This window comes from Trichogramma pretiosum, unplaced genomic scaffold (assembly GCF_000599845.2).
Source record: "Trichogramma pretiosum strain Unisexual culture from Peru unplaced genomic scaffold, Tpre_2.0 scaffold19, whole genome shotgun sequence".
Lineage (NCBI taxonomy): Eukaryota > Metazoa > Arthropoda > Insecta > Hymenoptera > Trichogrammatidae > Trichogramma > Trichogramma pretiosum.
Window position 1 is genome coordinate 1,242,391 of NW_019641707.1, and position 24,125 is coordinate 1,266,515.

The 24,125-nt window shown below is 36.5% G+C and overlaps 2 protein-coding genes across 3 annotated transcripts; one reads left to right on the forward strand and one right to left on the reverse strand.

Annotated features, from left to right (window-relative positions):
• The first annotated feature begins 883 nt into the window (after positions 1-883).
• On the forward strand, positions 884-3,157 carry LOC106650912 (WD repeat-containing protein 55 homolog). Its single transcript, XM_014369181.2, has 8 exons — positions 884-1,048; positions 1,141-1,236; positions 1,317-1,548; positions 1,610-1,798; positions 1,871-1,944; positions 2,027-2,193; positions 2,271-2,488; positions 2,564-3,157. Exons 1-8 carry the CDS (start codon positions 1,021-1,023, stop codon positions 2,820-2,822), a joined length of 1,263 nt encoding a protein of 420 aa, XP_014224667.1. The 5' UTR covers positions 884-1,020; the 3' UTR covers positions 2,823-3,157.
• A 135-nt stretch (positions 3,158-3,292) lies between these two features.
• LOC106650911 (dentin sialophosphoprotein-like) lies at positions 3,293-23,987 on the reverse strand. Of its 2 annotated transcripts, XM_014369177.2 has the most exons (10): positions 21,413-23,987; positions 15,813-15,926; positions 14,096-14,506; positions 13,194-13,502; positions 12,318-12,681; positions 11,445-11,885; positions 10,984-11,365; positions 9,909-10,902; positions 9,027-9,834; positions 3,293-8,951 (listed from the first exon to the last, which is right to left on the reverse strand). In XM_014369177.2, the coding sequence occupies exons 1-10, from the start codon at positions 21,695-21,697 to the stop codon at positions 8,887-8,889; spliced, it is 4,173 nt and encodes a 1,390-aa protein (XP_014224663.1). In that variant the 5' UTR covers positions 21,698-23,987; the 3' UTR covers positions 3,293-8,886. The 2 variants fall into 2 exon arrangements, with proteins under 2 accessions (XP_014224663.1, XP_014224665.1); XM_014369179.2 differs by lacking the exons at positions 13,194-13,502; positions 14,096-14,506 and having other exon boundaries at positions 21,413-23,980.
• Between the last annotated feature and the right edge of the window lie 138 nt (positions 23,988-24,125).

The window sequence follows — 24,125 nt, forward strand, 5'->3', positions numbered from 1 at the left end:
ATTAATAATAACATTTTTACATTTATATATTATATATTTACTTACTTTCAAAAGTCATACCAGACACATTTTAAATGAATAAATGTACTTTCGATGAAATGATAGTATATTTACTTGTAAAAACTGAATCTTTTGGCATCATTTATACTTCTACTTGCTAAACCAAATTAAATATGTAAATATATCAGTAAAAAGTATATGTTAGTAACAAATATATTTAATAATTAAAATGGATTTCATACTATATCTTATGAAAATTCTCTGCTGATATGAATAAAGTTCGCAAAAATTTGAGGAAACATAGTATCAAAATCAGTTCTGTCTTATTTGATAATTGATTTTCTTTGACTCTGCCCTTCTTAATATTAAACGGTTTTTACAGCTTTTTCGTTAATTTGTCCTTTATATAAATTCAATATTTTAATTTTCATGAGTAAATTTTCGCAAGTTCAGTTTCTTAAAGTTATACCCACAAGTGATTTGTTTTTTTTTTATAGTTGATTACGGCCCTTTCTGCTACAAGGCTAATTGGCCAACCTCACCGTTCTACTTAAAGGTGGGTCTTCCGTGTGTATGTAAGTGTGTGTGTGTGTTAGTGTATTAGCGTGTACCTATAGTCGATATGGTTGCGCCTCCCATACCACTGAGGTTACGCTTTGATAATGGTGTGACCCCCAACACCAGAGACCGCAGTTGAAGTGCACTAGCTTTTCCCCAAGGAAAATTTACACCATATACACCCAACGGTGCAAACCCCGCAGAAAAAACCTCGGGAAAAAACCAGCCCACCGCCGGGATTTTTTGAACCCTGACTTCTCCGTTGAGAAGCAAGAGCTCAAGCCCCACAGCCACCGCGGCCTCTGTGTGATTTGTGAATGCCGGTGTTCGGTGCTGCCACCTACATGTCAGATTCGCCTCGATAAATTCAATCATTAGTTGATTGTTGAATTCTGTACCATACACGTGCTCCATGCGTCCACAATTATAGTCGGTGCTCTAATTTTGTACTTGATACTTGATATGAAACAAGAAAGTCCTATAATAATGGGTAAATACATCTAATGCAGCTATAATTATCACAATTAATAGTTTTAAAAAAAATAATCGTTTTTAATTCTTACATAAAATGTTCAAATTTAGACGGTGGAATCCCTGAGAATAAATCTAGTTCAGAATCCGATGATGATTTTGACATGCAACAATCCAGTTCTGATTCAGATTCTACGACTTATTCAGGTAACTATTAGATTTAACTAATTTACCTTTCAATCAGATGAATTGCTATTAAAATATTAATATTTTTGTTTTGTAAAAAGATGGAGAACTGAATGCAGATAGAAATTATGAAACAGAATGTGTCAAAGAAACAGAAGAAAATGAAAATGAGGAAGAAGAAGAAGACCCAGTAATACAAGCTATAAAGAGAAATCATGTTCTTAAAACAAATCATCCTAAAGATATTGTTGTGGAAGATTTGATCTCAGAAATTTGTTTTCATCCCAATGAAAACTATATTGCACTAGCTTCAATTTCAGGCGATGTGCTAATGTAAGTGGTTTGGTTTATTTTGATTAATTATGATATTGTAAGTAATTATAACAAATTATAGATACGATTATACATCTACTAATGAAGAACAAACGCCTCTTTTCACCTTGGAAGCTCATGAAAAAAGTTGCAGAGATATTGATTTTAGTTCTGATGGAAAAAAAATATTTAGTTGTGGAAAAGATAAAGCTATTTTTATTCATGATTTTGAGACACAAAAATTAACAGGAATGTTTGAAAATGCTCATAAGTAAGTTAAATTAAAATTTTTCACTAATTATATTATTTTGATCAATAAGTTTTAATGAATCAATAATTATAGGAGGCCAATTTATACTTTGTGTATTATAAATCAAAATAATTTTGCCACTGGAGATGAAAATGGAACTGTAAATTGTAACTAGTTTATAATATTTTCTATTAAAATATTGTCTTAAGATTGTGAGATTTATTAATAATGTAATTTTAAACTTTACAGTATGGGATTTGAGGCAGCGAAATTTGGAACCTGTATTTTCTTTGAAAGAGTGTGATGACTATATAAATGGTATGCTTGCTAATGACGAAGAAAAATTTTTAGTTTGTACTAGTGGCGATGGTACTTTAACAACGTTTGATATGAGAGCTAAGAAAATGCATTGTAAAGTAAGTATTTTATTGGTTTTTATTGAAATCTTTTCATTAGTTGAGAATATGTTCTTACTATTTTTATAATAAATCAGACTGAAGATTATCCTGAGGAGTTCACATGCCTGGGATTGTTTAAACGAGGTAGAAAAATTGTAACTTGTGGTAACAAAGGCAATATGTACCTCTTTAATTGGGGAGAATTTGGTCTTCACACAGATAAAATATTATGTAAAAATAACTTATCTATAAATTGTATGATTCCTATAACGGAAACCATTGGGATTTATGGTTGTGAAGATGGATACATAAGGTGATTTCATTACATACCAAGCTCTGTTTAACATTATATTAAATTTACTAACTCGAAATCAATAATTTTTTATAGAGCCCAAAGCATTTTTCCTGATAAACCATTGGGTGTTGTTGGTCTACACGAAGTGTCTGTTGAAAATCTTGATGTTAATAATGATGGATCAATTATTGCATCATCATCCGGGGAGGGACCTATAAAATTTTGGAACGTAAGCTACCTAGAAGAAATAAATGTTTCAGAACGAGTCAAAGGAGGGAGAAAATCAGGCATGAATCGTAATTTACCAAGTAGTAAAATAGATCATGCAGCCAACTTTTTCGCAGATCTTTAGAGAAACATAACATTAAAAAAAAAAAAATTGTACAGAATAAACTTAATACCAAGTAATAAGTATAAGAAAGAGAACTTTTATATTATTAATGCCAGTTTTATTTTCATTAAGTAAAAACAATTCAATTAAAACAATCAAACAAGTAAATTCGTTCGATCTTATTGTCTCTTTTAGTTACTGTTGGAATTTTCGTTATTGATTTTCATGTGATGTATATTTAGCAGTAGATTACTCTAATGTACTTAATATTTTCAAATTTGTACATAAAAATCTAATACACTTGAAATAACTACACTTAAAATGATGAGCAATAAAATGTTGAATTATTCAAGTAATCTGTATGAATTATTTTAATCGTGTACTTATGAAGTACATGATTAAAAAAAGTATTTTTGAAAATACCAAATACAAGATCTTTTCTGCAATAAGGTTTGAAATTGAAAAATGTATTGAGTAATATACAATAATTATTAAGAAAGTTAATCCTTGTTTTATTTTTGATCTGTCACATGGGACGCACAAGCTTGCCGATACATTCAATAAAAACAATTGACGCGCACTTTAATTGTCTTGAAACGATACTAATGATGGCTTGACGCGTATAATCGAGAGATTATTCAATCTTTTTTCGGCATTTTACCTTAAAAATTATTTTCATACAGATTCATCCCGACATTCATTATTCACTCGAATGACAAGCATACGACTAATAACTAACACATATTTGCTTTCTTTTTAGTCGCTATCATAATATTTACTCACTTTCGAAACGTACTCTCATCGCTTCATGCACACATTTTCTTCGTTTCGAGGTATTCTCCGGTCGATAGTTAACTAAGCGCTGCATTTGATTATGTAAGAGTGACTCTGTTTACACGATGTGCAACAAAAAATGAATGAACAGCGACATATCACAGTACCTTATTACACAAAGCTTTTATGAGTCGTGGATAAAACGCTTATATTTTCGAAGACCAATATAGTGATACACATGTATTTATTTACTATATAACGCGTTATATCTTTTCGCACAAATGTATGTAGAACTAAATTTCAAAAAAAATATCGACTCACTTTAGTAAACAACTGAAATTCCAATTACGTATTTTTCTTCGTTCGTAAACCCACTTTATAGTTATACCCTCGACAATTTTTCACTAAAAATAATTTACATGTATTATTATTGCAAAAATTGGAAGCTACTTTAACACAGCAACGTCTACCCCTCTTTCAGAAAAAGAAAAACATAAGAGAAAAAAAACGTGATAATTTTCTTATCATTTTTCCATAAGTGAATAAAATAATTTACCTATTGCTTGGCTTAAAATTTTTATCCGTAAATAAATCTTATAACAATCCCGAAGATGTTTAAAAACGTAACTTCAAATTAAAAGTAAACAAATAATTCTATGCTGCAAAGTTCATGGTATTTTCCATTTATGTGATTTTAACATTTTGTATATAATTAATAATAGAGCATTATCTACAACGATGCAAGCATAATGGTGATTAATCGCGAATAAAAATGTCGTATGTAAAGATACGAAATGGTATTTTTCATAACATGAACGTAATAATATGTTTTTTCACAAATGTAAATTGGGTTTTTTTACGGTTGACTTTCTGATACATTAAAAATTATAAGTTATATTGTTAAGTTTTATACTGTTAAAATTATTCTAGTTCTTTATAAGACAAAAATATATTTATATGTATTTATATTTATATTCATTTATGTTTCTATATTTCCGTTATTAATAAGGAAAAATAGGAAATAGAAAAAGCTGACAAAAATATTGGTAATGCCCTACAAGTTATTTGTATTGCAGTAAATAATATAAACTCAACGGTGCTAACAAAATTATAAGCATATTATACATTTAAGAAAATTAAGACGATGAAAAAAAATATCAGTTACAAAAGCAATTCGGTTTTACTTCAAGCTTGAACTCAATGTTGATTAACATCATTCAACCATTCAGTGAAAGATGATGTTAAAAAATTAGAAATTTTTGCCATTTCATTTTTCATCGTTTTATATATGATGAAAGCGCCTAAATTGATTCATAAAATAAAGATTGAATTTTATTACATTAGTACTGATATGATAAGAATTCCTTTTCAAAAAAAAAAGTATTGGCGCATGCAACGCTGATTTTATGCACGTCCCCTTATAGTTTTTTGCAAGTACCCTATACAAAGAAATTTTGGCAACAACAATACTCTCTCATGAACTATCCCTTTTTTCTGACTATTTCCAACATTTTTCATCATTCTTCTGTTCACAGTTAATTAATAACATACATACAAACATGACCTGTACATCAAAACCGCATATTTATTTTCACGTATAATTTAATTATGTTATTCTATTTATATAATAATATTCTGTACACACGCAATATTCCTTATATAACATGGATTTCTCAAAAATTAATTATAATGCACGATTACACGTATACTTTTTTATATACATTTTATGAAAAAAGTGTTCAACACCAAGTAACAAATTATACAGCTTTACCAGAATAAACACTCAAATTGATGAAAAATATTCGTTTGTATTTTTTCTTATTATTTTCTTGCTTTGAGTATCTTCGTAATATTTGAATAGATGGAGAAATAAGAAAAATTTAATGCTCATTATTTCTTTTAGAAAAATTTCTTGTTTCAAAACTAGAAAAAAATGTCCGCACTGAACTTAATCGATGATTTTGTGCACTGAATTATGGATTGAAGCTTACAACACATTTTAAATACTAACATTTAAATATTTATCATCGTTTTGTTTTTGATGGCCAAAATTTATTTTAAGAAAATGAAATAGAAATTGAAATCTTTCGAAACTATGGGTGCAAGTCTTACTTATCATGTTATTAATTATATATATACGCAGGAAGTCTATTAATTAATTCCAATAAAATAGTAATTAATATTCGATAATTTTTTTCAATTGAATGATTGTTTTTTTCATCAGTGCAGTACTCAGAAACATTTCATTAAGAATGAAGAAATACAATTTCAATTTTAAAAAGGTAATTATGAAAACGTTGATTATAATGGCAGATAATGAAGTGACAAAAAGTTTCCAAAATCCTTTACGATTTTATATTTATTTCAAGACGCTTTTTTAAGTTTTCTAATCATTCATTATTATGCACATACTTTTATTGTAGTTTAACAATTTAGCATAATTAGTTAAATTAAGTAATCTGATAAAAATGAAAATTTAATGAAGATGAAACTACTTAGAATTAATAATGCGAGGTCCATGAATAAATAAAATTTCAAATAAAAAGTGCTACTACTTTGTATTAATTTATTAATTAAATAATTTGAGTTGCTTATGGCGTGAATCAAGTAAATTGAATTTTCAACGTCGTCACAGCAGTAACAAACCAAATGTAGAACAATTTAGAACTATTGTACATAAAGACAGATCCTTAAAAAATGTAAAATGCCAAAAAACTTGTATTTTATATAACAAATTTTAACATTGCATAGTTTTCAACAAAAGGTATAACCTAACTCGGAATAATTGTAAAATGACATGAATTTCGTTTCTATAAATGAGCACGTATTCTGTTATCAAACATCAGTACGAAATAATTTGATCACAATCACTTAATAAAAATGCTTATTTTGAACAATTTTAATATAATAGTAACTCAATTCTTTATTCAATTTAATAAAAACGCACAAAATGCGGCTAAACGGGGTCATAGAGAATTTTATACTAAAATTAAGAAATCTAAATTTATTAATCATGCGCGCTTAGTTTCTTTATTTCTTGTGTTTTTTTTCTTTTTAATTAAAAGAAAAAAAATAAAAAAACTGAAGATAGGTGAGTAACAACAGAGACACTCCTTTCTTCTAACAATTCTAACATAAATTTTAATTGAGAAAAACAACAAAAAAGAAATGATTTAATTTATATTATCATCAGATATATTAGAGCTTAATACTAAGAAGGTGTCACGAAATAACGACTTTTAACGATGTGCGCCTAGCTCACCCTCTCATCAAAATAACATTTGATATAACTTAATAATTACTTAAACCTTCCCTTGCTAAAATTTTCACTCCTCAATAAGCATTCACTCGACCGAACTGTTTGTTGTTTGAAAAGATTTGCTTGATCGATTTTATTTACATCACATTTTTTGTGTAATACACAGCTGATTGTAGCAAAACTATCAACGTAAATAAACACTTAATCGTCTAATTATTATTTTTTTGAAAAGACAGAAATAACTTATATTTATAACTAAATATATCTATATCAAAATTACTGCGCTTAATTTTACTTGCCAAAATAAACTGCAAATATTTGAACATTATATTATATTTCGTTTGAGATATTAAAGACGTTCAAAAGATAGATTGAGCTATTTTATTTTGAGCCTAGTTAAATCTGTTCATTGATTTCAAACCACTTTGAAAATGCTTACTTTAATCAAAATAATGGCACTTACCCGGAAATTTTAAATTTCAAACTACCGAGTTATCTTAAAGAATTTTTCGCGGTTAATTAAAACATTAATGACTTTTCACGCGAGTCATATAGTTCAAGTTGATTCAAGTGACCTGACAATTGGTTATCTCTAATAAGTGCATACTCATTATAAAATAATGCTTCTTGGACTACAATCCTTTGTAATTAAATGAACAGTCAGGAGAAAGGAAAAAATCCTTTTCTCTATTTATAGTCTTTCCATCTCCCTTAAAGATATATATAGATACACATACGTATATATATTTATATATTTACAGACAATGCACTCCAAGGAATAGCTCTTTATTTCAGCTCAAGTGCAAACTTTTCAAACAACAATCTATACTCAAAATTAAAATTTCTAACTAGCGTAACGATCTCTAAACAATTTTATTCAAGCAGTCAACCACAAGCATAACCATTAGTATTTACGTTGATTTAAAAATTTACTCAATTTATATATTTTTTTATTATGTTAAGCAAGTTGTAAAAATTTATCGATTTCTGCATGCCGGGTTTCACATATTATTCTTAGCGTTTAATTTATTTGCTGAGTATAGAACTAACGCACTGCTGCTCATTTTTTAAAATAAATTAGCGTAGCAATTCGAAAAACTATAATTCTCAAACGACTTTCATTACGAAAAATTAATGATTGTTGGCGTTATCTAGAATAATTCCTGTTTTTTAAGTATTTCAATGCTACTCTAATTGTTCAAACTAGATTGGTTAATTGCCAACGTAGAATATCTTCTGGTATGAAGCAACCCTATTTTGACAATAAATTTAAAATCTCTACTTTTGAACCCTAATCATGATACAAGAGCCACGTTGCATTCGTTCATTTTTTTAAGCTCTTCAATTAGTAGTTCATCCCTCGCGGAGGGAATCTAATAGTATATACACCTGCGCTGGTTACAGTTTTAAAAGGTATTCCTAAGGCCTTTTGTCCATTGATAGCGCTGAAGAGTTCCACAACTTTTGATTTCCGTAATGGCTATTCGAGTCCTCATCACAAACAATCAATCATTTTGTGTTTTTACTTTCTATTAATAGAAGTAACTGGCACGTAACCCCTAATAATGACCGCTGACGCTTCATGCACATAATTGCAAGCACAGTACATCGTTCGAAGGATTATTGAATCTTCTATTTCTTTTAAACATGTGTATCGTATTTTAGAGCGTTTATGCACTCGTTTACCTCCAGAGGTAATAAATCGCATTAACTGGGCTTCATGTTGTAACTTTTTTCCACTTGTAGTATGAATATATTGTTCTATATTACGTTTTTTTCAGAATAAATTACGATCAATTATAATTTTTTTTGCACGCAGTTCAACTGCGCTTTTTCACTTCACAAAGTTTATATGTATTTTTGTCACATCTTAGCTAAATCAGCTGTACTAGCTTCAGATGCATAACAAACAAGGCAGTTTATCGCGTTATGATTAAATGTAAGTAGGAATATATATATTTATATGTATTTATGCATGTGATTGTGTTGTATTGTTGTGTGTAATGTAAAAGCACTTCATTGAATATATGTCTACTTTTTGATAAGTTTTTCTCACTGTCCACTGTAGTAGTATACAGATGATGAATTTTCAGTTTCTCTCAAAATTTCATTCCACGCTAAACAAAAAATTTATAATTAATGTTATAAATTGAACCATAAAAAATACTTTAACTCAAATCTGAAAATTTTACCTGTTCCAACATATTCAACGAGTAAGTCGTGCTGTCTCATTTTGCGATCGTCTATGCATGAGTTAACTTCATCGAACACCGGTGGTACTGGTACTGGTGCTAGAGCAGCTGAATCTGGAGATGAAGTGGGAGTTGACACTGGAGTTGGAACTGGAGCTGATACTGGAGCTGGAGCTGAAGCTGGTAGTGGAGCTGGTACTGCTACTGGTACTGCTACTTGTAATTGTACTGGTAGTGGTAATGTTACTGATTCAGGTGGTATTGCTGGTGCTCCTTGAAGTGGGGGTGGATGCTGAGAAAGTACATATTGTCCTGGCACTCTCATTTGAGGCCCCATGTAAGTCATTGCAGGGACCATTAGCTGGGGAGCTGCCATAGGGTGTAACTGCACAAAATGTTGCATCGGGAATCTCGCATTTATCGAATGTTCATTGTACCCAGGTTGTGGAACTGAAGCTTGAGGTTGTCGAAAGTGTGTTGACGGATTTCTATAATCCGCAGAAACTATGGTTTGAGCCTCTTGTACTTCATCAGAGTGCAAAAGTTGCTCATTTATCTCGAAGCCAAATGTAAGTTCAGAAGTCTCAGGGGGATCAATTCTTTCTTGATTACTGTTCTTCCCAATATCCAAAATGACTTGAAGTCGAGAAGATGACGAAGCAGAATTAGATTTCACAGAGGAAGTTTGAGATGGAACACGAGATTCAAGAGACTTATGTTCTTTGTCCGAATCGCTTGAATAAGAAGGAGGCTTAAATTTTTTGACATCAGAATCAACAATGATCTTTTCGGGTCGACTCATTTGAACCTGCAATAATTATGATAATGTTAGAATTTTATCGTTTATAATAAAAAGTTTAAATTCAACGTAAAATTAGATACCTGTGGGTAACTAGTTTTATTAGAATCTTTAGAACTAAATGGCGATTGTTCCTTTGAACCTTTTGGAAGCCTATCGATTTTGTTGACACGTATGATTTCAGAATCGACTGGCGGTCTGAACTGCTGATGTGACTTTGAACTGCTTGCTATTCGTGATTTTGTTACGTCAGTATTATCGGATGAACCAGTCATTGTAATACCCGTAACTTTTTTCACGTCCTTATCATCCGAGTGCACACCGGATACAAAAGTTTTGGATTCATCTCCAAGAGCTGCATGAGTGGAAGGCTTTTTAGAGTCCCGCGAATCATCACGCGCATATTCTCGCAGATCCGGACCATTATTGCTTTTACGCATTCTCGAGCAGTTATTAGCTTTATAACTGTTGACAATCGAATCTTTCGCATTGCTATCACTACTATCGACATTAGAAAAATCGGATCCAATAACGGTCGAGTTATCAGACGAACACGAAGCAGACGACAGATTTGAGAGAGTTGCTTCACTACTTATCGGACTAGAATTATTGCTCAATTGCGGCTGCTGTTGCTTCTTTGCTTGCTGCTCCTGTAGTTGCATCTTTTCGATATCTTGTACGTACTTGGTTACTTTTTTAATAGAAGCTGCTGTCTTTAACTGATCAGTGACTTTGGACGAGGGCAGTTTTTCAATGCCTGCTGTCATCAGCTGTTGAGCAAATTGATGCTGACGTGCTTTACGCTCGTTTTGTTGTACCTCGTCCAAGCTTGGATAGTCATCATTTTGACTAATTTTCTCGATGTCTGCGCTCGACTTCGACGAAGTCACGGCTGGCCACGTGTTCGAATGCATGGCTGATATGTTCGGAGGTTGATTGGCTGACGATGTCAGCGACGCCATTTTTGCAATGTCAGCGTAGCTAGCTTGTGGCGTATCCGAAGACGAGGACGCAGTTTTTTTTGAGGGTATAGGCAGTGAATGAACCGAGTCTCCGTCGCTGCAGTCAGATTTATCACTGAAACGAAGAAGTGATTCTTAAAAATGTTACATATCATTATTAGAGTTGAAAAACTATGTTCGGAAATGAAAAATTTACCTTGGCGGCATACTGCTGGCTGATTTACGTCTCCTATCAGGCGATAGCTGTCTTCGGTAATCGTTCGGAAAAACTCTATTTCGTTGAAGATACGATCCTGAGCCTCCCAAATTCTGTGCTCTTCCTCCGCTGGAACTTCTGCGTTGCTTCTTAGTTTTCTTCTTTTTATTAGTTACTACATGGAATTCAGTTTCTGCTTCAGGTTCGACGCTGACTTTCTTTACTGAATTACGACGACTATTGTTGCTGTAATCATCGCCAGTGTCATTGCAATATATCGATTGCCCTTCTTCCGTTCCCCAAGATCTGCGGTCGCCTCGAGAATCAACCGCAGTCGTGTCGCCTGTACTTCGTTGTTTGTTACGTCGTATGGCTACAGGGTCTGCGAATCATTAAAATGATCATTTTCAAAGATGGTGCTACTTGTGGTACTAAAATCATAATGTAAAAATCATACTGACCATGCTGACTGGCAGCGTTACTAGCCTCACTGGAAATCGGATTATCCGTGGTTAAGTCTTCAAGCTTAGTTTTAGAAATTTCCTCCAGGGAAATTGTCTTTTGTAGCTTAGCCGGTACTTCTTCCCTCTTAGCGTCCTTATTGTCGCGCGATCTTGACTTCGTACCAGTAGAAGTTTTTATTTTGACAGTGTTATTGCTAGGTTGCTTTCCTTTTTTACTTTTTGTATCTTTATTTTCAATAAAATTTACTAAACTATCAATATCATTATCATCTCTGTGACCCTTAACATCTGCTGCCTTATATACTACGACGTTTTGCTCAACCTTTGGTTTTCTTTTTTTGCGGTCGACGCCTAGGACTGAGTTGCCGTTTTCGTCGAGCGGCTTTTTTTCGACGATAGTGTCCTTCCCTGCGATATGTTGGGCCGTAAATCTAGAAACTGTTTTTACGCCATTAATTTCAAACGTACAAGTCGAAAGAATTGATTAGTCAAAAAAAAAAAAAAAAAAAAAAAAAAAAAAAAAAAAAAAAAAAAAAAAAAAAAAAAAAAAAAAAAAAAAAAAAAAAAAAAAAAAAAAAAAAAAAAAAAAAAAAAAAAAAAAAAAAAAAAAAAAAAAAAAAAAAAAAAAAAAAAAAAAAAAAAAAAAAAAAAAAAAAAAAAAAAAAAAAAAAAAAAAAAAAAAAAAAAAAAAAAAAAAAAAAAAAAAAAAAAAAAAAAAAAAAAAAAAAAAAAAAAAAAAAAAAAAAAAAAAAAAAAAAAAAAAAAAAAAAAAAAAAAAAATTAACCAATGCTTACCAGAAAATTCATTAAAAAATGACATGCGATTATGTTTCGTGCTAAAATTTTGCATGCTATATTGCTATTGCTTACCCATAGAAATATTAGGTTGCGCCCAGTTCATCATCGAGTAAACACTCCCATTTCCAGTCATGACACATGACTTTTTTGCGCTGTTGTAGGAAGAAAAAGGAATAGAACTTCCGCTTCCTTCTAATCCGTTAACATTGACCTTTGACTTCTCCAGTTTAGCGGTATGTTCGCGAAAAGCTTGAAAGTCGAGTGGGTCTATAGGAGGCTGAGGGACGTCGAAGGTGGCACGAGTTATGTACTTGGTGGTTAAATTACGACCTTCAATCAATTTCATTTCAGTTCCTTCATCATCGTGAATTTCCAATGCGTGCTTGGGTAGTCCATATGCGTTTGAAGCATTACGCTCAGCGGAGGAGTACCTCGTCTGAAATATCGATTTTTGAATGTGAAAAAACTTTTTATGATATGGGAATCACTTAATTTTCTTACAATCTGACAATGTCAGTCTGTTTCGTTCAATACAAAAACAGTTGAATACTGAGATGGTTCATTAATTGATAAGGTTATATTTTGTTTAGTAAGGTCAATTTTTAAATAGAAACAATTTATTGAACAGAAAAACTGACAAGCACGCTATGATTATAACTCAAATTTTCAAGTACTCAACAGTTGTGCTAGTGACAGTATAAAAATATTTAGATTTTACAATACATCATACACCCTGAGTCTTTAATCTTTACATAGAAAAATGATCATATAGGCTTTGAAGCCATATAGAACTAATAATTGGAAGACCTAAATTCTTATAGATTTCATTTAATTAATTATGAATGTATCTTATTTCTGGGCAGTTTTCAATGTATCTAATTTGAATCATTTATTTGTATGATTCTTCTATTTTTTTTAATTCTTATTAATTAATACAACGATACAAACCTCATAATCATCCAGAGTCAATACTGGACAACGTGCTACTTTATCTTTTTCTTTATCATTATCTTTATCTTGCTTTGTGTTATCTGGTGGTGAGTTAACGGAATCAAGCATCTCATTTGCTCCAAGCTTACCACTGTTACTGCTTCGATTGTCGCACAATTCACTTTCAATATCACATGAACCACTTAGTTTAGAGTCTTTTTTGTCCTTTTCTTTTTCTTCTTTTTTAGAATAAGAAGTTTTATCCAAAGATTTGGATTTTTCTTTGTTAGTCCAATCGTATAACGATTTTTCTTCAGACAAACCCTTCTGAAATTATACATAATATTTAATACTTTACACCCAACCCAATTCAAAGCAAAAAAAATTATCTTGTTTAAAATCTTTGGAAAGAAATTAAGTTTAAAATAAACTTATTTTGTAGTTCAAGTAACATCAATGTGAATTTAAATAGAAGATAGAAAGCAATAATATTCACCAATTTAAGTCACGAAACAGGATGATTTTTTTACATAACAAACCCTTTATAAACTTTTTACATGTTCATGCCACAGATGTACAACAGAAATACTTTGGTATCTTATAATACAAATACAAATATTTACATTTATAATTTGGTTGATACCAAAAGCAATACAAATACAATTAGTACCCTTTACTTTTTCAGCGTCAAATAATAATTGAATTCAAAACATATAACTAGCAATACACTGACAGCTCTATGTTTTGAATTTGAATTAAATAAAAAAAAAAAAAAAAAGAAATCATGACTTGATTAAGTGCCTTGAAAAATAGAGAATTTCAGTGATTTGACTAACAATCAAATATTATTCAAAGTCTTTTACACAGGCTTGTGTACGGTACAATATGAGATATAATGTGAGATGATGAAGTTTATATACCTTCTTTTCAAAAAGAGAGTCAAAATTAACGAGATTAGTGAGTGTATGGCTGGCGTCGACGTTAGACGGTAACGAGCCGCCTTCGCGCTGTCTAGCCGATACACTTGGTCCCGAGTGTCGTTTCTGCTTTCGCTTGGCGCCACCCGCTAATTGTCCAGGGGCGTTCAGATAAGCTCCAAGACTATCAGCGTCAACTTCTCGTGCCAAATTTTGCAACGAACCACCGTGTGTGATACGTTCAGCGCACGATGATGACGTTGACGAGGTTGACGAATAGTAGCTATCACCGCGACGTTGCCTTCGATGGCTTCGTACGCTTGATGCGCCTGAACGAACGCTACCTCCCAAATTATTTCTTAAAATCCAATGTCCTTCCTGAGGCTCGTCGGCTTCAGCTTCTTGAAGGAGTTCCTACACTCATTTATACGCGTTCAAGTTTTGGTTTTATGTCACATTCATAAAATATCGCAGTGAATTTTTCACAATTAAAAGAAAAACGATGAACTGAACGAAATTATTTTTAAGTAATAAACCCTTTGTTCATTTGAACTTTCAATTTACATCTATGTCTAACTATTTTGGTACTCAAATTTCATATTAGCAATTATAATGTATTTAAAAAATATATCTCAACATTAAATGCAATTATATGATGCAACCATCTTCAATGTTAAACTGATCTTATATTCATAAAAGTGTATTAATTTATCCTTTGTACTTTATTTATAAAATTTTTCTCTTCAATTGTACTTGCAAGATGTAATTGTTATTCGCTATGGTCATGTAGGAACATGACAAATTAATTATTGGTTTGAATAATAAGTTATGGATCGGCAATTTTGAAAAACTCAATGATCATTTTTGAAAATTGTTATTTGTTGATATCGCAACATGCTGCAAATGCATTTTTAGTTATTTTCTTTCTGTAAATTTTGAACGTATTACACAACATGAATTATAAAATACAAGATATTACATAACAGAAAAAAATAACCCTTTCTTAATGAAACAAAGTAAAATTTTTTGAGCTTACTGCTCAGCTCTCATTGTTATCATTTGTTAAAATCATTAGTTTTTATTCTTGTATCTAAGTCTAAGAATTAATTATAATTTAAGAGTTATTTGATAATTCATCTAATATTCAGTGTCTAGATGAAGAAATTTTTATAATTTTCCAATAATTTGATCAATTTGATGCTATGATGCTTGCATTGAGTAACCAAATAAAATAAATTTTCTTTGAATTAGGATACATAACTGTTGAAACAAACTCATCATACTGCCCAGATGAATTTTAGAACTTATACTCAAATATTCAATAATGAAGATCACAGACCACCAAATGAATGATTATTACTCAAAAATATTTTCATTGTTCAAAAAATTTAAATACAAATTGTCACTAGCACAAATATTTCAAATGTAGAAGTTAAAGTTCAAAATGGTATTATTTGTGATAAAAATAGAGGTTTGCGTAAGGATGATCATAAACAAATAATTTTAATTGTCAAAAATTCCTCATTTAATAATGAAGTAGAATAATTTCAATAAACCATTTGGAATATGATAATGATTTTATTTATTTTTCTTCAACACATACAAAGATAAAAAAAATTTCAAAATTAAAGTCATAAGTAATGTTAAGAATTTCAGTTAGTAAACAAAAAATCATAGTCGTAATGGTATGATACTGACAAATACAGAAAATAATCATTACCTTAAATAGACTGGACTTTCCTTCACGATCTTTTGGACATTTGTAAGTTATGGCTTCATCCAACAATGCACGTAGTTCTCCCTCGTTTAAAGTAGATAAGGTTGCAGGTTCCTCCTGTAAATAAAATATTATATTGAAAACTTTAATTTCATTATATGATTGAAGTTTTATTAGAATTAATTGATTTTTCCAGTTTAAACAAAAATCATTTGTCAAAAAAATTGATTGAACACATACATTTGAAAATTATTACTCTGTCGCTTACTACTCTTAGTGTTTGTAAAGCTGTATCTACCAAGAAAATTTTTGTAAATGAAAAGTTGGACCTATAAAAGCATAACAACAAAAACGAATACTCCGACCTAAAACTTTATTTTATAGCAATAAGTTCCTGTTATTCATGTTCATCAAATGTAATTACCACCTTAGTTTTGATAAATCGTTTTGACTTCCTGTAAAAGTTGAGCAAGGTGTTAAAATACTTACACAGCTATTACCAATAAATGGTAGCAGCCATGTTACATTTTTATTTTTTTAATCACTCTGGATAGGTCCTCCACTGCTTGGCAATGAGAAGAAAAGTATATAAAACGAGCGAGCCGTGTAAATCCTCGGTAACTCGTGCATTGCTATACATAACGATGATGATCGTGAGGGGACGCATACACGATTGAGATTAGAGTCGGGGACTGCAGAAGGGGGACGTGTACAAGGAGAAACAAGAGTATATAAACGAGAAAAGAGAGAGAGAGAGAGAGAGACCAGATTAGTCATACAAAAAAGTTGCTCGTGATACGGAGTGATAATGCACTCTCGAGAACGAGCAAGAGAGAGAAAGAGAGAGAGCCGAGGCTGCAAGTATGCGTAAATACACACTCATGTATATATACAATAGCAGACATACGAAGCGAATGTAACACACGTAAAAGTTTCTCTTTCTCTCTGACTGTCTCGTTCTCAGGGAGTGACTATGCGTTTACGAATGTATGCGTGCTGCGAACGATTCAACTTACTCAACTGCACTATGGACGGGTGGTGTATATGTGCACGGCTCGCTGACGACGACGACGACGGAACGGACTCGACATCGACATCGTCGTCAAGGAAAAAAAATCACTAGCACAGCCATCAGCAGCTGTTACGCATAGAAAAGCGACTGGCTCTATGTGTTGGGGTGGAGGAGGAGGCGGAGGAGGAAAATGTGCAGCGAGAGACGACGACTACTCGCACCGCCGGGCACTCCGCGTATACACACATATACCCGAAGAAACAGTGTTTGAGTGTGAAAGCCTATGCGTGTGTATTCTCTCTTATGTATGTGTGCGGAATTTATATATTTTTAGAGGACACCCAGATATCTATGTCTCTCTGATGTGTGTGCGGCTGTACAAGTCCGCCTGTCTGTCGGTCTCTCTCTCTCTTTCTCTCTCTCTTTCTCGTTCTTTCTCTCAGCTTTAGAACACGGACAGGGCGCACGAAATCTCAACAGCCAAGCATTTCTCTCTCGTTCTATTGTCATATGTGTGTACCGCGAATCTAGACAACACTCACACTTATTTTGATGGCTCGTAGCAACAGTACTAGCAGTAGCACTTTATAGCACTAGCGCAGCAAATGCAGCGATTTTCAACTCCGCCCAGCAGAGCCCAATAAAAGCTGCACATAATGAAATTGTCGCCGTTCTGGAAGACGAGGGCCGCACGAATCGGCAAGGCCGCACGGGACGTATCACTACATCGACTGCTGTGTGTATTGTTCAGCTCTATTATTCGAGTGCGGTTGAGTGTAGGCAGCTATTCTGCACTCACACTGGCACGCGACTGTCGACAACGACGGCGACGACGACGACGACCGCGATAATTGGCAGCGGACGAGCGACTGCCACCTATGTAAACGTGCTCTGCTTCTCGACAGGCAGCCGAGCCGCGCACTAGGCGCCTACTATCGGCAACGCAGGAGCAGAGCAAAAGTGTATTATAGGCGGTATCCGACACAACATCGACAACCATACGCGCCACTTATGATATACATGTGTGCGATATATACCTACACGAATAACAAAAACGACGATGACGATACAGTGGTCAAAGTCCACTCACTCGACGAACGAAATCGCACACAACAATACACGCACAAGCACACACAATTACGAAGATGTATCTATATATTCAACGGGGCACTTTTTTCGACGACGACGAAAACGACGACGACGACGGCTCGAGACTAGTCTTCTTTTGGCACACTTGTTAGCTTCGACTTTAATAGACTTGTGTTACCCTTGCTATTACTGTTTCTCGAGTGGAGACAATCTAACTTAGAGTTTTTTTGTTTATAACAATTATGTATTGGGCAATACAAAAAAAAATCAACAACAAAAAATGAAAAAAAAATTGTGAAAACACACACAGAACACTCGATGAACGAAGACTGTAAGTATATCACACACTCCTGCAGAGAACCACAGAAGAAAACGACAACGATATGCTTATTGGCAGCTGCTGCTGCTGCTGCTATTGCTCTGTTGCCGTACGGTATGCGTGTGTGCGTGTGTGTACAAATTTTTCTCTGTATAAAATTCTCCGTGTGTATACATATCGGAAAAGAGAAAATACGAATATACACTAGGATATACACATAGCTACATAAGGCACTCGGCTTAGGTGTGTGAATGTGTGCGCGCCCGACTCGCTGCCATGTATATAATTCGCGAGCAATAGTAAATTATTTATGTGTATAAGTAGCTCCACAGATGTATACACACTTATCTACGAGATTATTAATATATGTGTGTACTGGTGGTGTCCGAAGCTACGCGTTTGTCTGTATGTGTTGTTTATATGAAATACATATAGAGTGCGAAATAGCACTATCGTTATAATATACCCAAGTCGGAAGCAACGTAGCAGTAGGCACTAGGCAGTAGTAGCCGCTCGAGGAGAGGCAGGCAAAAGCAGCAGCGCGTCGCCGTCGCCACGGCCGCTCTGCGCGAAAGATATATATAAGGTAAGTATTAACCAGCGCCGGGTTTTGTGCTCTGCTGCTGTTGCCGTGTATACTGCTGCTGCTGCGCGCCAATGTCGCTCAACAGCAGCAGCAGCAGCAGCAGCAGCAGCCGCTTACACACAAACACACATACCTATACTCGCATAAGCGCTAAATACAGTTCGAATATAGGCGCGTCGAAAAGAGACGGCAAATTTTCGCCTGCATGGACAACGAAGTTGGTGGGGTGAGAACGAGAGAGAGAGAGAGACGACCAGCACACTGACATACAGCAATAGAAAACAGCAGCAGCCAATGTGCATACATATATGCGTAACACGAGTAACTCATAGAGCGTGTGTTGGAGCTTGATGCATATAATACGCACGCAGACCTATTTGTGTGCGTGAGTGTACATGTATATACCGTGTACGCCAATACACTGAAAGCCTCGTTGTAATCGCGGTGCCGTACGAGAGTGTATAGTAAGCAAGCTCGAGACGACGAGTGTACAACCGACAACTTATGCGTGTATTACTACGTTATGCTCGATGCGACTTCGACTACTCACTTCTCGACTCTTGACTCGGTGTGTACGAGTGCGTGTGCGAAGGTGCACATACACACGAACGCGCCTCTTTAATAATGCCTGCGTATACACCTATTACGCATTCCTGCTTTAACCGAGTCGAGGTGAAGCTCGATATATATAGCAAACTTGACGGCAAAGCGAGTCGTGTATGTCGCCTATATACACGTTTCTCTGACTCGCGTCGCCATTGCAATCCCGAAGTTGAGATTATGATATACCGAACAAAATCGGCCGAGTATATACAAGAATTCGAACGAGAAGCGTAACTGAATCCGACCAGCAAAGGGAAGAAGTAGAAACTCATTGAAAAGGATCTGTTGAAAAACTCCGGGTCACTGGGTTTATGCGTCTGTCAGACAGCCGCTTATACACGCATACAAAAATACCGAGTTCGCGCCTGATGAATGACTTGGCGGATTTTCGCTCTCTCTCTCTCTCTCTCTCTCTTTCTCTCTCTCTTTCTCGTATACGCGAACAAATTGAACGCAAGAGCTAATGTGCTGTATGCAAGAGACTCTGCCAGGACTTTTTGCTGCATGGCCCGATCGGCGATATTTTACCGTCTTATAACAAGTACGGTTATTGAAGTTACTTCGTGCTCGATCCAAATCTGCTACGAAACGATATATTGGTTCGATTAAATAAAAAACGTATAAACATGTTCAAAACGACGCAAGTTTTTAAGTGCGAAACAAACGACGATGAGGAAGGCTCTCGGGACGACCTCGAGAGCTCAGAAAAGATCTTCGTGCACGCGCACGCGAGCGCACTCAAGCACGCGCGCAACAACTCAAATAGAAATAGAGATATCAACGCGCTCAAAAACGAGCAGATGAGTTAAGTTATAATCGCAGCTGATAGTTGATGACGTTGATAGAAAACATATCAATTCTTTTTTCGGAGTATCAAAATTAATGGACCGAGCGAGGAGATCTTCGCTTCGGAGGAATTGTAAAATCGAGTTCTGCGATGGCAGTGATCGATGAACGATCGTGCAGATTTGTTGCAAATGATTCACACATATTCACTTCAGCGCGAGCTTTTTTCAAAAGAACAAATTTTCAAAGAACTTACAACGTATACGCAGCGAGCGAAATTGATACATAAAAAAGCTTCTCGTTTTCGGAGCGTCGCGAACTTTAAAGCCGTTCGTTTGCATCGTAATTTATATACAATATGAGACCCGTGGATTGCGACCAATATCAGAATGTGGTAAAAAGATATGACGTGAGTGAGAGAGAGACGAGATCTGTTTCCGGGCGAGATGCGGTAGCGATAGTACTCACAGAGTGAGCGAGCAAAAAAATGATAAATTTTTGATTATCGTGCTCGAGAGCCCGAACAATGGCTCGCAACGCAGCTGGCGCGGTTCGTAAATTGAAAAACATGTATGGAGCTGTCACATAGTCAAGCGAATGGTCTAGCGTAAGCATGAGTTACGACTCCATCATTTGCTTTTATTGTTTCGATATATATGTACATTGACACGAATGTTTTATCGTTCCGATCATCGATTGACACACGATAATGGCGTTTAAGACTTACAATAGTAATCGTCTAATAAGGTTACGATTATTCGATAAATTGCTCTTAATTTCCAAAAAGCTCTATTGATTCAAGAGTCGTTGAATGCACAATTGTCACTGTTTAAAATCTAATCGCGAGTCCTCGATCACTAGTAAGCTTCTATTCGAGAGCTCGATAGATCTTTAAATTAAGGTGTAATCCTTAGGTAAATAAGTGTAATGAGTCGAAAAATTAAACGCGATTCATTGTCAAGCAAACAAAATACTAATGAAGGAGATCCAAAAAGAGTCGGTATTAATTCGTACGATAATTGTGCTCAAATGGCAAATAGTTAAAACGTCAAAACAAAAAGTTTCGATAACACGTGCAAATATACACAGACGACACGGAGCGAAGAAGAGCTTGCGCTCGCAAGTTTGACTTATCTGTACAAAGAACTACAAATCCGCGAAACGAGCAGGACCTGAAAAAAAAGCCGAGAGAGACGGTCGTCGGTCACCTGCTTGTTATCGACGAGGGCGGTATTGTTGAGGGTCGGTAGCTCGTTGTCCTGCTGGGACGACTCGACGACGGCACAGACGTCGGCCTCGGCCGTAATCTTGGGCAAGATAAACACTTGTCGAGGGTTGGCGCCTCCAGACAACTGCTGGGCCAGCGACGCTTTTTCCGTGTCGTTGCTGCAGGAATTATTGGTCGAGTCGCCGCTGCCGCCGTTGTTGCTGGCCTTGTTGTTGCTGCTCTCGCTGCTGCTGTCCGGGCGCTGCAGCTCCGGTCCTGGTGCCATTTTTGTCCGCGCGCGCCTCGCTCGCACCAGCTGCACTTTCTGCTTGAGGCGATTAGCGTTGGCTTCACCGTGTCGACGTCATGATGCTGCTGCTGCTGCTGTCGTGCAGATTTTTCGCGAACGCCAGCTGACGTGAACCACTACAAAGAACGGAGCATGAACGTCACACGATGCAACACGAGATTATATAGCTCGAGCTATATATATGCAGCCCCGACACTTGCAACAACATACGTTGTTCACTGCACTCGAGCACTGCACGTGCACAATCGTTAGCCCGTAGCTTTCCCGTTTGTTTTTATCTCTTCTTTTTGTTGTTGCAAAAATGCAGTACGCGTGTTTGCAGTGTCGCATACACGATGGACGTCCTAACCTCACTCGATCCTTCTCTCGCAGGCGAAAGAGAGCGACGCTACTGGCAGTACATTGGCACGCAGTCTGGGCCGTCGTCTGCGCGATCGATGCAGAGGCCTTAGACGCACAGTGTATTCACAAGTGTGCAAAGTACTGAGAGCCAGCAGCCGTGGCGTTGTCGATATTTACTCGTGTACACAACAGACGTCTCTCACGCACTGCACAAAGACGAGAGGGTCAATTGTTGCACCAACGTATATATCTATATATGCAGGGGATCGGCGCGTCGACTAGACGCTCTGCTGCAAGCATCGAGTCCGTTGAGCGAGCGCGACATCCCCGCGGACTAGCTGACTGACTACCGATATATACAACAAAAAATTACAGTCAAGAGTGGAGTCGCGAGCGCGGCAGCGCAGCAGCAGAAGCGTTTGCGCTGAAATTGCGCGCACGAGCCGGCTGCAGAACGCCAAATGCACAGACGACGACGACGACAAAGGGGGAATTTGAGCCCCGAGGATCAAGCTGCAGTGGAACGGCCTCGAACTGCTAGTGGACGACGACACGTGCCATTAAGCTGCACGAGGTCCTGGCTGCTGCAGGGTGGAGGGACGCGGGCGTACTCCTCCAGCTCGAGAACGTGGGAGGCGATAAGCGCTGCGAGCTGCTACTCATCCAATATGGCCGGCTGCTGCTGCTGCTACTGGCAGTTCGAGGTCGGCCGAGAGTACTGCTGCTGCTGCTGCTGCTGCTGCTGCTGCTTCGCGGCCTCCGCGCCTCGGGCATCCTACGCGCACCGCACACACAACACGCAGCTCTCTCGACGATCGCCGACTCCTAATCGCGTCGCAGCTCGGCGCGTCGCGCACACCTACTAATACGAGTTGCTGCTGCTCTCTGTCACGCGTCGGACTGCGTAGATAACGCAGTACTCACGCAGTCGCGACTCGCGATGATGGAGGAACGCGCGACGGTCCGGGGGCGGACACTACTACTCGGTCCGACTTATCGTCCGGATCCGCGCGCGCGTGCGGGCAGGTGCGTCGTCACACAGCACGGGGCACTCGGTGCGCGCCTGTGGCCCCTGTGTAGCGCGCGCGTGCTCACTGCTCGCTCGCTTTGCAGTTTGCTTTGCTTTGCTTTGCCTTGCTCGCTGCCTCGTCGCGCAATTGCTCGTTGTGTGCGTGCCTGCGTCGTTGCACAGTGCACGGTGCACACGAGCGACGAGAGCCTCTCACTCGCACGCGCTACACCGACGACGACGACGATACTGCAGGCTGTGCTGCTGCCGCATATATATGGGTGTATTATATATAGGTGTATGTATGTATGTACGACTCGGCGCGCACAAACCCCCGAGAGCTGCGGCACTGCGCCTATACGTCTATGTACGTGTATGTATCGATTGCAGACTCGTGCCTTTTGTATTATTATCTGTACACCTTGCTCCGCAACTCCGAGATTTCGCTTGTTTAATTCACAAAGTCGAAGCGACACTTGTGCGGATTTCGAACGATCATGGTCCATCCATGTGCAGCGCGTGCATAATGCAACTCGCGCTCGAGGCTACGGTGACTGCTCGTCTGCACTCGAAAGAAAATTAACAAAAATAAATGAATAATCACTCGCGCACTATTGCAGCTTTACAGTACATGCACTCACAGTATGACGCTCACTCGGATAGTCGATGCACTTGATGTTGCGATCTATATATGTGTTCATATGCGTCTGTCCATGTATATGTTTACATGCACGCACACACACACACGCGCGCGCGCGACCGATGTGCACGCGCGAAAAGAAGCGCGACGAATATCCGTGCGTGCAGCCGAGGCAGATATTGCAGCGCAGCGCGAGCTCCGCTTTAAGCTAAACGCACACTACAGCAGTCTTTGCATCGAGTCGACTCCAGTCTATTTGGTCTGCGCGGGCTGGCGCTGCCTTATATTGCCTAGCCACTAATGCACACTGTCTCGCACACGTACTGCACTGCTGCAGACTACTACAATAGGTATGCCTATCCCATATAGAACGTGCAAGCACCAAGTCGAGCGCTTGTAGTGCATGCTACATA